Source organism: Peromyscus eremicus, chromosome 13 (genome assembly GCF_949786415.1).
Source record: "Peromyscus eremicus chromosome 13, PerEre_H2_v1, whole genome shotgun sequence".
NCBI lineage: Eukaryota > Metazoa > Chordata > Mammalia > Rodentia > Cricetidae > Peromyscus > Peromyscus eremicus.
In genome coordinates, this window is record NC_081429.1 from 20,454,677 (window position 1) to 20,468,795 (window position 14,119).

At 38.4% G+C, this 14,119-nt stretch overlaps 1 protein-coding gene across 3 annotated transcripts in view; it reads right to left on the bottom strand.

Annotated features, from left to right (window-relative positions):
- The window catches only part of Tmem232 (transmembrane protein 232), a 232,505-nt gene that overhangs the window by 139,697 nt on the left and 78,689 nt on the right, over positions 1-14,119 (bottom strand). For all 3 annotated transcript variants that reach the window (XM_059278233.1, XM_059278235.1, XM_059278236.1), the window contains one exon: positions 10,810-10,988. In XM_059278233.1, coding sequence (XP_059134216.1) covers positions 10,810-10,988 — 179 coding nt within the window. The remainder of the gene's footprint in view (positions 1-10,809; positions 10,989-14,119) is intronic.

Here is a 14,119-nt window from a genome sequence, read left to right on the forward strand (position 1 = left end):
CCAAAATCTTTCTCAAAGTCCAAAGTCTGTCCACTGTAGACTCATGTAAAACCAAAATAAGTTAAGTACTTTCTTATTCCAAGAGGGAAAAAAACAGAGCACAGTCACAAGCTAAACAAAATAAAACCAGCTCCAACAGTACAAAGCTCAGTGTTAGACTTCTGGGATTCACTCACCATAGGCTGGGCTCCTCCCAAGGGCTTCCCACAGCACACAACAACAGCGTGTCTCAGAGGCTCAGGCTAACCCCACTCTATGACTGCTGCTGTGTTGGTTGTCCCAAAGCACTGGCATCTCCAAAATGCTGGGGTTTCTTGTTACAACTAGGCTGCACTTTGACCTAGCCTCTCCTGGGCTCTCTTCATGATACCAAGCCTCAGCTCTTTGCATGACCTCTTCAATCCCGAGGCTTCAATTGCTACTCAAGCTGTATCTTCACCAATGGCCTCTCCTGGCCTCTCACAGTGCCAAGCCTCAGCTGCTCTCCATGATTCCTTCATGCTTTCAAAACCACTACCACCTGGGTAACTCTTCTACATGACCAAGTTCATCTGCTAGCATAAGGTCCAACCTTGACCACCTCTGGAACATAGATAGCTTCTGTGTGCTGAAACTGAGGAAACACTTCCCGGAAGATTTCACCTCAGTGATGCTGGTCTCCTCTTAATCCCCGAAAATTTCTCAGCTCCAGCTGACCAGCATCAATTGTCCCAGTAAAGCAAAGGTTTCCCTTAGATGGTTCTGGTCTCTTGTTAATCACTGCTGATACCTCAGCTCTAGCTAGTCAGAACCAGAGACTATTAATTCAAAATTGCAAATGACCCCAATAGAATCTTTAAGGGACTCTCAAACTTCCCTCTAAAACTCCACAATCCAAGCCTCCATGGTCTGCATTAATCTCAACATTTTTATCTTCCAAACTCCTGCAGAACAGCCCACCAAGCTCTCAATACTCAATGGCTTTTTGAGCTCTCAACACTCAATGGCTTCTCCAGCCCAAAATTCCAAAGTCCTTCCATAATCTTTCCAAAAGCAACATGGTCAGGTCTGTCACAGCAATATCCCATGATCTTCTGTCAACTTCTGTTTTAGTTAGGGTTACTATTTCTGTGATGAAACACCATAACAAAAAACAACTTGAAAAGGAAAGGGTTTATTTGGCTTACACTTCCACATTGCTGTTCATCATCAAAGGAAATCAGGACAGGAACTCAAACAGGGCAGGAACCTGGAGGAAGGAGCTGATGCAGAGGCCATGGAGGGATGCTGTTTATAGGCTTGCTCTTCATGGCTTGCTCAGCATTCACATGCCATACTCACACACAAACATGCACAAACAACACACTCAAGATTTTTTTAAAGGAATTCAGTAGAGAAAGGGAAGCCAGAATATAATATGGGTTTGATTTCAAGTGTTTGGGTAACTGTGTATCTAAAAGAGAGTTGGTTCATCTTGTAGAAAATATGAATCTTCATTTAAATTTTCAATTTCCATGTCTGTAATATAAAGGTAAAAACAACATATATCATAATTTTATGATAATCCAATAACTAAATACAAGACACAGTAAATGTTTTACCAATTTTAATAATCCTATTACTGTCTTTTTTTAAGTGGTAAGAGTGAAACAGAAGGATGGTACATGCATATAATTTTGTTTCTTGGGAAGTGGAGGCAGTCAGGAATTCAAGGCTGGCCTCTAATACATAAGTTTGAGGCCGGTATGAGCATAATGAATCCTTGTCTCAAACACTCAAGCAAAACAAAAATAATAAATACAGTGTAGTGGGATAAAATTCCATTTTTATAGCTCTCAAACCCCAAACTCACTGTCTAGATGTATCACTCCTACACTCAGAATCTTAACAACACAGCCATTTACTTAACTCACAGTTTCAAGGCCAGTGCTGGGCTGAGAACAGCAGAAAGATGGTCATGATTTTATTGGACTCATTTCTGTGCTGACTGGAGACTGACCAATCTTGGGGAGGGAAGGGCATGAGCTAGGAAGGGTCTGCTTGACACCCTGTTTTATCTAAGCTTCTACTGGATGACTTTGGGACAAGATAGTGGAGAGGTTCCAGGAAAAGACACAAAAGACTTCCCTTAGTAAGCAGCTTTCAAACTTTGGCTTATGTAAAATTTGCCATTATCCAAATCAAGTCAAGACTTGGAATAGAGAAAGTTATGCAAAATGTCAAGAAAAGAGCCTCAAATAAATGTGAGCAATCACTATCACTACAATTTCCAAAGCAGTAATTCATTATTTTGAATATATATGTAGTGTACGAATTTTACACTACAAAATTACCAAACGACTAAAATTCAGTGAAGATAGTTTTCTCTCCAAACAAATTGCTCTATTTAGATTCTTTATATTTATGAAACCAAGCAAATATCTACCCTTTGATATTCTAAATGTACTTTTCAAATTAATGCTTACTACTGCACAATCCAAACTATTTTCCAAACTAGACAAGTCAGCCAAAGACTTCCTCATAGTACCTCATCATCTAAGAAATGTTCTCTTACCCTGCCACCTTCCATCACTAATTAAAGTCATAATTTATGTTTGCAGCTCAAATACTGCTTGAATTTAGCAATGGTTTATTTCTCAGTACTATAACATAGTATCATGTAAGCTTCTAGAATGTGCAATGTGTTTTGATAGGGCTACCCATATATTTAATCTCTCATTTCAATGATTGATATACTTTTGGAGAATGTCTACTGGGTAACATACTAAAATTTATATGTCAAGATTATTGTTTCAGACTTCTTTGAATTTTTGTATTAAGTAAAAATAGACTTCACAGGGCTCAATAAGTACATTCTCATACTTTAACTTTTTTTAATTTTTAGAATTTATTTATTTACATTTTAAAAAGGGATTGTTGAAAATAATTCCCTGAAATAATCCAAGTGGCAAAGTACAGCCAATACATTGATGAAACTTAGGTTTATTCAACTGAGCAAAAACCTCTTAGAAGCTGTTAATGATATGAAACTGACTGCTTCAGACTGTTCTAATGCATGCCACTATAGTTAACAATATTCAATCACATCTGTTCTTTCCTGAATATATCAAAATTAAAATACCAATTAAAAAGCTAATATATCTTCTCCTTAAATGTTTCTTACTGGTACAATCTCAGGATTATTATTTAATAGTGGTAATTAAGAGATGTGTTTTACTCACAAGTTAGCAACAATCTACAAGAGGGAACAGATAGTCTGCCTACAGGCTCATAGTGCAAATCTAAAGTTCGGGAATGTAGCAACTGACATTTCTAAAAATATCAAACATAAAATTCATGCAGTGTTCATGCAGAAAGCATTACTAAGCAGGCGGCCACAGAACTAGAACACTTTATAACTTTAGAGGCAGTGTCGATGGGATGCCTCAGGTTTACGGACTCAATTTGAACTCTCATCATAGGCTCTGTATTTGACTTTTCCAGCTCCACTAATGACACAAACAGGATTCAAATCCCTGAAATTCTAATTATAGTCAAGGGCACAGTCAACAACAAAGCTGTCTAGAATTTCAAATCCAACAAAGTCTTGCCTATATCCAACACTTGGAGAGGTCATTTTCACCAACAAGCTTGTGACACTGAACATCTGGGAGGTGTGCTGCTTGACCAAGGAGAAAAGGTTTGCATCGTGTTACAGGCATCGACTGTATTTTCATCAAGACATGCTTTCCAACTAAAACTGAGAAATCATCTCCAATAACTTTTATGTCTCCTGTTGACTGGTCACTACAGCAGCTCTTCAGTCTCATAATATCTACAGTCATCGGAAGGGAACTATAATCATTTCTATTATATGCGACCCAGCAGATCAGCAAACAAGAAGTCCCTCCCCTTGAGCACACAGAGAGCCACAATGTGATGGCCTCCCATCTCTTTCATGACATCTTTACCAAGTCTTTCAGTCCTGTCCAGAATCAGCCAACAGGGAATAAACACCTTTTCCAAGCCCTCAGCATAATAATTAGGCATACAAAATAAATCTAGAGTGTAGCCTGGTTCATCATCACTAATCACGACACTGGGGCTCTGGGTCACCAAGGCAGAGTCAGACTGTATTCATGGGGAACAGCAGCCTGAGGAGGAAGCTGGGGGAGCATTTTTTTTTTTTTTTTTTTTGCTATCTTGAAAATTGTATTAGCCTATAGGAAACTTACAATTTTTCCTCCATTTGTAATATCTTAGCAGTAAACAAATGCAAAATAAATGATACTTCTAAGTCATATAGATCCTTAGGGTTTGTGTCTAGAAATTACATTTTTGCTCTTCAGTAATTCAATTGGCTCTAACTCTAGATAACCCTGATAGAAGGCAGGCCTAGACTGATTGTCTTCTGGTCTTCCTCATATACATATACTTATGTCGTATTACATAATATTAATTTAATACTAACTTAATTTATACTAAATTAATATAGCTGCTTTTAGAAACTTCTAATTTAGAGTTTTCTCTGAAGAAAACTTGCCTCCTAATCACTTCCTAGTTCAAGTAACTGATATCCCTGGAAACTCTTCTAAGCATTGAAAACAAACCATCACGTGTGGTGATTGAGCTCTTATCTAGCAGTCTGCTAACTGCCTGAGTACTGTGGCTTTGTCATCTAGTAGCTAATACCTTTGCTATGTCTGATTGACTTATGAATTTCAAATGTAATTATCTATAGATATTTACTAAAACTCTGAAAAAAGAAGAACATCCTATATCAAATGATTGGCCCAGAAATCAGGCATATAAACAGAACTCTAATTATAGAAGACACAAATAAGGGCTGGCTTATTAAGTTGCAGTATCATCCTTTTGAGATTTGAGGTGGCATAGAAAATAGATAAAAGATCAGAGAACAGCAGACATGATTAAAAGAGTGATAGAAACAAACAGAAAAGAATAAATATCTGTGAGAGAAATGCACCTCCTATTCTGTAAAAAGTTGTCCAGAACTCTGATTGCCATTCCCATTATCCTTCCAAAGAGTCTGTAGTGAGGGGTGAGGGTCACAGAGAATATTAGACTGTGGAGAATTTCAGTCCCAAGTCCCAGTAGAGGGATTATTGAGTGATATGCTGGTGGCCACTATAATTGATTTGATATTTTCTTTTTTATTGTTGTTTCATTCTAAGTTCTCAACCAAAAAATAAAGATAAAACTTAAGTGGAGCATAACGGCAAACATTTTTGTTCCAGTGGGCAGCCAATTGTCTGTTTTCTTCCAAGGGAAAACAAAAGCCTCCTACTCTTCCATAGCTCCTAAAGATCATCACTCGAAGCATACTGAGGATTAAAAAGTTGACATGTTCAAGCTTCATTTTGTACTAAGAATATGGATTACAGACTCTGAATCATCAACCGGGCCCATTCACATGCTTTGACAATGTACTGTATACAGTGGAGTCAATCAACTGACCTTCCACCTATTAGTGTTTATTGAATCCAAAATAACAAATTATATAATTGAATAATTAATCATTAATTTAAACCCAAGAAAGAACAAGAAACTTAGACAGCAGAAAAAAGTATACTTGAAGGTGATGGAACTGACTGAAAATAAGACATAAAGAAATAACAGCATTTTGTAAACTCCCATGGTATCCACATTACTGCAACGTCATATCTGCGTTTCAGGAGAGAGACTCACTAAGTTCAAAATGGCTTTCTTGGAAAGAAATGTACATGGTCATCCAGTGAGAACCATCTAAAAGTCTAGAAAATGGAAAAGGTAATTTTAATTTAAGGAAAAGGACTTGAGTGCCAATGAGTCCAGAGAAAAGGAAACTTTATGATAGATATCTCAGTTACTTGTTCACTGCTATAAGCGAGCTCTAAAACACCCATGAGACAGGAGACAGCTGTAGTGTTTAGTCAGCATACTTAGAAATGCCTCTAAAGGAAACAAACCTACAACAGAACGGTTTGCCCCTCACAGTGAACTTCTTCAAGCAGCTTACTAGGTGGTGCCTTGGGCCTGACATGCCCGTCAGCATGGCTGCTTGCCCTCACCACCCGAAGATGGAAACCTGAGGGACCACAAGGACACTGGCTAACATGCAGAATTTCATTCACAGTTATATCCAAAGCTAAAAGTAACTCATGCCCATGAGAGCCCCATCGATTCCAGCTCAGCTTCCCCACCCCAATGTTATGGAACCTTTATGTAACAATAGTAGTCATACTCCTGAAATCAGTGGGACTCCATCAACTCCGGAGGTTTTTCTAGCCTTTGGACCATAGTTTTACCACTTGAAGACACAAAGAAACCACTACAGAGGAAAAAAATTAATTGGTTTCCTTTGTATGGTAACTATCTTCTATTCCCTCAAAATGTTTTTCAGTTTTTTAATTTTTCATGTGAAGCTTATCAACATTTGATGTTTTTATATTGAATGCAAATGTTCCCTTCCCCATAGCTCCATTATAGAAATATTAAGAAGATGAAGTTTCGAAACATGACTTTTATCTTTTTATTTATTTGTTTAGCAAAAATTTTATTTGCCTTACAATATTAACTCAATAATCACAGGAAGCCTATGCATTGAAGGCTTTCGGCCTCACTTTCTGAGAAGAACTGAGGTAGAAATACACTCAAGGTCACTCAAGTACAGCATTTCTGTACTGGGCTCCCATTTGCACGAGGGCCTCCTCGCTGGGGTTTCCAAGCTCTGTCATGGGGCCTTCCCTCTCCTCTGTGTGTCCAATAGCAGCTCTGCCTGTGAGCAGGTAAGTTTTCCTGAGCACACAGCTTTGGACGTAAGAAAACTGAGGCAGTGGGGTATAATTTGTCCTAAGTCCAGGTGATTGTGTGAAGTTGGAATTTAAACTATTGTTTCAAATTTAAACTCTATTGTTTCATTTCTGTTCATGGACGTTCCAGTACTAAAGTCTGATAAACTTCTTCACATTTTTCATTTATTATCTGACATGTTTCCAATGGCAAATAGGCACACGTAAGTGCACAGGTTGTCATGACTTATTGCCGTGCTAAATAATGTGACAGTGAATACATTTATCTTGGTGGCCTTCATACACTAAATAAATTCTATCATTTTTTTATTTTTTTTCAGAAAATCACTCATTCTCACTGTACTAGTCGGGGTTCTCTAGACAAATATAACCTATAGGATGAACATATATTAAAAGAATTTACTAGTATCAGTTTATGTTTAAAAAAAAGTTACAATTGTTTCACACTTGAGAAGCTGAGAACCATCAGCAGTTGGTGGCTGGGGCTGGGTGCCTCCGCAGTAGGAGTAGACCCACTGTGGATATCTCACATTGGAGAAGCCCAGTAGTTGCTCAGTCCATGATGCTGGGTATCTTAGCAGTCACTATCTGGTGTCAAAAACCTGGAAGTTTCCTGGAAAGCTGCAGGAAAGCTGGAGGACAGAAGCCTAGAGACTTTGGTTCTGACAGCAGCAAAAGGGTCAGCATCAGCATCAGCAGCATCAATATTAGCATCAGCATCAGCAGCATTATCAGCAGCAGCAGCAGCAGCAGCATGACTCAACTCAGAGCAATGGGGAAGGCTGAGCCAACAAAAGGGGAGGGATCTTTCTTCTGCCACGCCCTTTGGATCTAGGATCCTATCCTAAGGTGACTCTCACACCTTCCCACATCATTTACAGCAATCAGGGCTTTCTCTCTTTTTTTTTAATTATGTATTTAACTTTAATCATTAACAATTACTGCCCAGCTAAATCTAAACCATCATTTTTTATATACACTAAATTGATTATTTCTGGAATGGTCTAAGAATTCAGAAATATATTTGTAGCTTTGGAGGATGGATATTTTTTAATATTACTAAAATACAATCAAATCATTCCCTCTTGTTCCCTTTGCTACCTCCAACTCCTTCTGTGTCTTTTTCTCCTTGCTCCCTATCAAATTTCTGACTTCTTTTCCTAATTTGCATATATATGAATTGTATATATATACGTGAGTTATATCTGTGTGAATTATAGATGCATGCATAAATATATAAACACAACCTGTTGAATCTATTTCGTGTTGTATGTATGTATGTGATTTCAGAGCTGACCACTGGTATTGGCTAGCCAATTAAGAGGCTCATCCCTAGCTCTCAGCATCCTTTAGCGACTTACAAGGCAACTTGTTTTTGTTGTCACTGTTTTGTTCTGTTGTCTATGGGTAGTCCCTGGAGATTTCCCCTTTACATGTCAGCACGTCTGTTAGTGTTGTCATTGTCTAGGTCTTGTTTAAATAGCCATATTTTTGAGGCATCATCCAGTAAAGCTTCCCTGTCATTCCTAAGAGAAGCAATCTTACAGCAGACTTCCTCTGGCTCTTACAATTTTTCTTCCCCTCATCTTTGATGCTCCCTGAACCCTGGGAATTGTGTTGAAGAGGTATCCAGTGGGCCTTGCCATCACTCCATCACTTCTTCTCTGTATTTTGACCAGTTATGGTTTTCTCTGATGATCTCTGTCTGTTGCAAAGAAAAGCTACTTTGGTGAGAGTTGGGAGCTATGCTGATGATGGGGTGAGTATTTAGAATACAGCTAGGACATGTGCTAGTGTAGTAAATTGATGGTAGTATGCTCTCTTCTATATCCATGATTTCGCTAGCCTCACGTAGGTGGCTATGTTTCCAGTACCAGGAAGGATTTTGCTCCTGTTAAGCAAGCCTTAAGTCCAATTAGAGAGTTGTTGGGTAGCACCAAGATATGAATGCCACTATTGCATCTTTAGGGAAATCTTGCCTTGCTGGCCATAGTTGTGGTCCTAAGGCTTCACAGCTGTGTAGAACTATTGGTTCTACCCCCTTGACAGGTTGCATAGCACCTTCTAGGACTATAAAAGTTACCCCCAGGAGAAGACTTTCAAATCAGGTCCTCAGAGTCCTGTGTCCAAAGTTCATGGTGTCTTCAGCAATAGGGACTTACCTGGGAAGCGACCAAGGACAACAGCAATAGCCAATCAGGACACTACTTCAGGGTTAGCTCCCTACTCAGGTGATCCCAATTTGTGCCAAGTTGACATTAAAACCATCCTTCACACTCTGCATTTTCAAATACATTAGCATAAACTTGTAAAAGACCTTCTAACCATTGTTTTACAATTATTTTCTTAGAGTTTTATTCCATCTACCCCTCCAGTTTTTGTGATGAACATTTCTCTAATTTTCCAATTTTTACCTATTTTACAAATTGTGTATTTTACTTTACTCCAAAGAACAATTTCTGCATGAATCAATTTTATATATTTTATTGCATAGTCTATTACTCCATTTTTCTTAATCTCTTTTTATTTTTTGCAAACAGATTAAACTTTTTCCCTAAATTTTACTTCTTCATACAGTTATGGTCCATCTGAAGGCCACTTGTGTGTATGTGCATGGTGTATGGGATTGTGTGGATGTGTGCATGAGTGCAAGACATGAAAGTAAAAATAAAATTACTGAAGAAAACCCAAACTGAGATAAAACTGGAAAAGAAAAACTTAGGAAGTCAAACAAAAGCTTAGAGGTAAGCCTCACCAAAAGAGTATAAGACAGGGCTGGAGAGATGGCTCAGCCATTAAGGCTAGACTCACAACCAAAAATATAAAAGAGTATAAGACATGAAAAAAGTGTCACAGACATTGAAAACAAGATAGAAGAAATGGGGGACTGAAGAGATGGCTCAGTGGTTAAGAGCACCGACTGCTCTTCCCGAGGACTTAGGTTCAATTCCCAGCACCCACATGGCAGCTCACAACTGTCTATAACTCCAAAATTTGACACCCCCACACAGATGTACATGCAGGCAAAATGCCAATGCACATAAAATAAAAATAAATTATTTTAAAACAAGATAGAAGAAATGGATACCACATCAAAGAAAATGTTAAATATGAACAAATCCAAGTACAAAATATCTAGAAAATCTTGTACACTATGAAAGACCAAATCCACAAATCATAGGAATAGAAGGACACAAAGCTGAGGCAAATGTACAGAAATTATTTTCAACAACATCATAGAAGAAAATTTCCCTAACCTAAAGAAGAAGATGCCTTTCAAGTTATAAGAAGCATACAGAACACCAAATAGACAGAACCCAAAAAAAATTATCTAAAACACATAATAATCAAAACACTAAATAGATACAGCAGAATATTAAAAAGCTGCAAGGGAAAAAGACCAAGTAACACAGAGATCCATTAGCTAACACCTGACTTCTCAATGAAGACTTTAAAAGTCAGAAGGACCTGGATGGATGCTCTACAAACTCTAAGAAATCACAGGGGACAGCTGACCTCTCAGACAGCTCCTTGTGGAAAATAGTGCCTGCGTTCATCTACTCCACCTCCCTTCCCAGAAAGAAGCCTCAAGTCAGAAGTACATGTAATAATGCTCCTGAAACACCTATTACTTACCAAGCTTCTCCACCATTTTTGTTTGTTTGTTTGTATTCTGAAAAGAGGGGAAAAACTATGACCTTGTATGTACCTACTATACATCTGTCAGAACTTTTCACCATATCCAAATTCAATGGTTGCATTAGTTTTGCTTGAGCTGTTTCATTTGTTTGTTTGTTTGTGGCCTGGGTCTCTTACGTTTATTTAATTCTGCTTACACTAAAAGTTTCAAGGCTCTCATTTTCTGCTGTCCTCCAGAGCTCACCTCTCATCCTTAAACAAAAATAGTCAAGAACGAAACTCTAAAATCCATGCTCTCAATGACGAATCACTACTGCTCACTGAACGTGGAAATTTCAATTTTCATAGAAACCTGACAAACATCACTCCTGCTAATAGAAAGACATGTTTGTGGACTTACATGGGCTATAGTTAGTGCGCTTTGGATTCGTGGATCTTGTTCATAATCCTTTATCTTTTGGAGTGTTTGCCATATCAAGTTTCTAAGTCCATCCTGTTCTTCATCACCCTGAAGTTCCCATGACATCTTCACCAGGTTATATACTATGCCATAGTATCCAATCCAGACCACCTTAGTACCTGCAAAAATGATGATGATGATGATGATGATGATGATGATGATAATTCTTTGAGAATATGCTTCTAGTTGCATGAAGAAAAATACAAATTCTATTTTATTCACATTGATAATAATTAATGCTAATTAATATAGGGAAATTTAAATTTAGAACACTCCCTAACCTAAAAGCCACAAAACAGTTAGGAATTGAACTATATTAGGTTCTACTCTCAAGATTATCCTTAGTAAGAGTGAAATAATTTCATTTATTCTTAAATTACTCTTTTTACCTCACTATGCTATCTTTCTATGTGTGATGCTTAGCATGGATAATTCTGACTTAGGTAGAGACAGGAAAAATAGATGTTGATAATAAAATCATAATACAGTGTTCAAGGGGAGATAAACTAAATGTAGTAAAAGAACATTATGGAAATACTGAGCCTATGCAAAGAACTTAAATTCTCAAAAGAAAAAGAATAAGCTTTCACAAAAATGATAGAAGATTTTTTTAAATCTCAAAACTCCAATACGAACAATTATTATTTTAAAAAGTCAGACATAATGGCACACACCTTTCATCCCACCACTCAAGAGGCAGAGACAGGTGGATCTCTGTGAGTTTGAGGCCAGCCTGGTCTACAGAGTTCCAGGACAGCCAGGGCTACATAGTGAAATCCTGTCTCAAAATAAAAAACAGAGTATAATTATTATTTTAATTGGCAAAAACCGGCATGCCAACTATGTCTGAATTCTAATCTGCACTATAATTCTGTTATGTAGACTTTACTATATTTAGCACATAAAAGGAAGCATGTGATGTCAACTCATTTAGAAGGTCCCCTACTGTCACACAGCTAATGAGACAGGTAAGGGGCTACGCAGTTTGTGCCATGCAGTACGTGCCCCATTTCAGTCAAGAACGTTTCTTTCCACTCTACACGTTTCATTGACAGGGAAAGAAAAGACGACAAGGTACAAAAACTAAGTAAAAGACTAGGACATGAAAAGAGAAAGTGTGTCCACATTTTAGAAATTTGAGACGGAAGTTGAAGAACGGAACCTTTCTCACCCCACCCTGAAGGTCCATCCTTCACCCTCTAGCTCACTGGTGTGGAGGTGAGAAGGGAGACAGACGTGCAAACAGGAGGCTGCAGTCAACAAGGCGTTTACAGAGTTCCTTGTCCCTTTGTCAGCTAAATTATGTGCGATTGAGGGACTGTGGGGCTCAAAATTCTGTGACTGGGGAAGAAAATGAGCCCATTAATGAATAGCAATGTTTCTCACTACAAAAACAGAATATAATCAAGAAACACAAATTTAATTATATGTTTTCTTTCTTGGGAGATAAATACCCAGTGGCTTCGAGCAGTGCACCAGCTCTGGGGAACTACAGTGACTTAATGTGAGGATTCGGAGAGCAATAAATCCTTGAAAAGATGATAGATTGGGACTGCCAGAGCAAGACTCTCAGTGAAGGCTGGCAGGGTAAGGAAGGGAGTTGGAGAAGGCAAGACCTTACTTACACAACCTGGTCAAGTAGGGTAGTTTGGAGAAAGGATAGAGAAGGATGTGGGAGTGTGGCTACATGTAAGAAGATACCTGATTTTTAAAAAGTCAGCACTGCAAATAAATGATATACCAGATTCCCACTTGCCTTTGTATTCACATTTACTGCAGGTTAAAATGCTATTACTAATCCATGGCATATCATTTGTCTCTGTGTAAATCCCAAATTGGAGAGCCAGGCAACAATAGTTCTGTCATGTCACTACATCTTTTTAAAATACATCCATCGCCCCTCATTCATTCCCATCCCACTTGCAAATCACACTACAAAAAGAAAAGTCACACAAATACTGGGGGTCTTGAGTAAATACTTAACTCTATCTTCTATGGTTAATGTAAATCGTTCCTTTCACTTAACGGTAATTCCATCCATACAACAGTACATCTACACTTCAGCTGCTTCCTAGCCACTCTTCTGCTCACGGTCTGTTAAGAAACCCTGATTCCTCACGGTTAGTTTCTGCCCCGCCCTCACAAAATTATGTTTATATCACATTGGAATTGTGCGTGTCATCCATCGTTCTAGGAAGGTGGGAATTATTTGATTCACTCTGACATGCCTAGCACTCAGCGTCATAACAACACAGTATACAAGAAGAGGTATGGAGAAAACTGTCTCCATGTGTCTAAGATTAAGGTGTTGCTTAAAACACAGTGCTTTTGAGGACAAAATCAGAATTGTGCTGAAGAGAATTAGGCTAGTTGACCCAGTAACAGGACTCCTGCGGAGACGTAGTTATAAGGAGAGAGAAGAGTGAAGATGACTGAGAGGATTTCACACAGGGCTAAAGAAGAGAGTTCATATCCATACAGATGCTGTAAAGTAGCTAACAGTAAATGGTATCCTATGTAATGGTTGGTGTTTCAGCAAAGGAGTAATTAATTCTATGTTTGTTCCATGCAATGTTATATCTCTTTGATCAGTGAGCTGGGTAGCCTTGACAGGAGTTGTAATGAGATAATCTAGGTCCTTACTGTGGTAGGCAGCAGGAGATTGGAGAGGAAGACACAGACACTGAATACCAGGGAGGGCACCTAATGAAGTCTTTGCTTTGAGTAGAGAGTATGAAGGTAAAAGGAGAGGCACATTTTTAAATTTAGAAACAGAAACAATAATGAAATTACTTGCAAAAAATGATGCCATTATGTGAAGGAGTCAGTTTGGGAGACGAGGTGAAGAGTGTCAGGAAAATGTGGAAAGATGAAGGAGGAGTCCGGCTTCTGGTGGCACACGGCCCTTAAAACATGGCTAGAAGAAATGTAGGAAGAAAGACATGAACGGTACTGTGCTGTGGGATGTTCTGTATGTTAAATGTGTTGCTCTGATTGGTTAATAAATAAAACACTGATTGGCCAGTAGTCAGGCAGGAAAGTACAGGCAGGACAAGGAGAGATGAGAATTCTGGGAAGTGGAAGGCTGAGACAGAGAGACGCTACCAGCCGCCACCATAAAGAAAAGCAGATGTAAAGATACTGGTAAGCCATGAGCCATGTGGCAACTTATAGATTAATAGAAATGGGTTAATTTAAGATATAAGAACAGTTAGCAAGAAGCCTGCCACGGCCATGCAGTTTGTAAGCA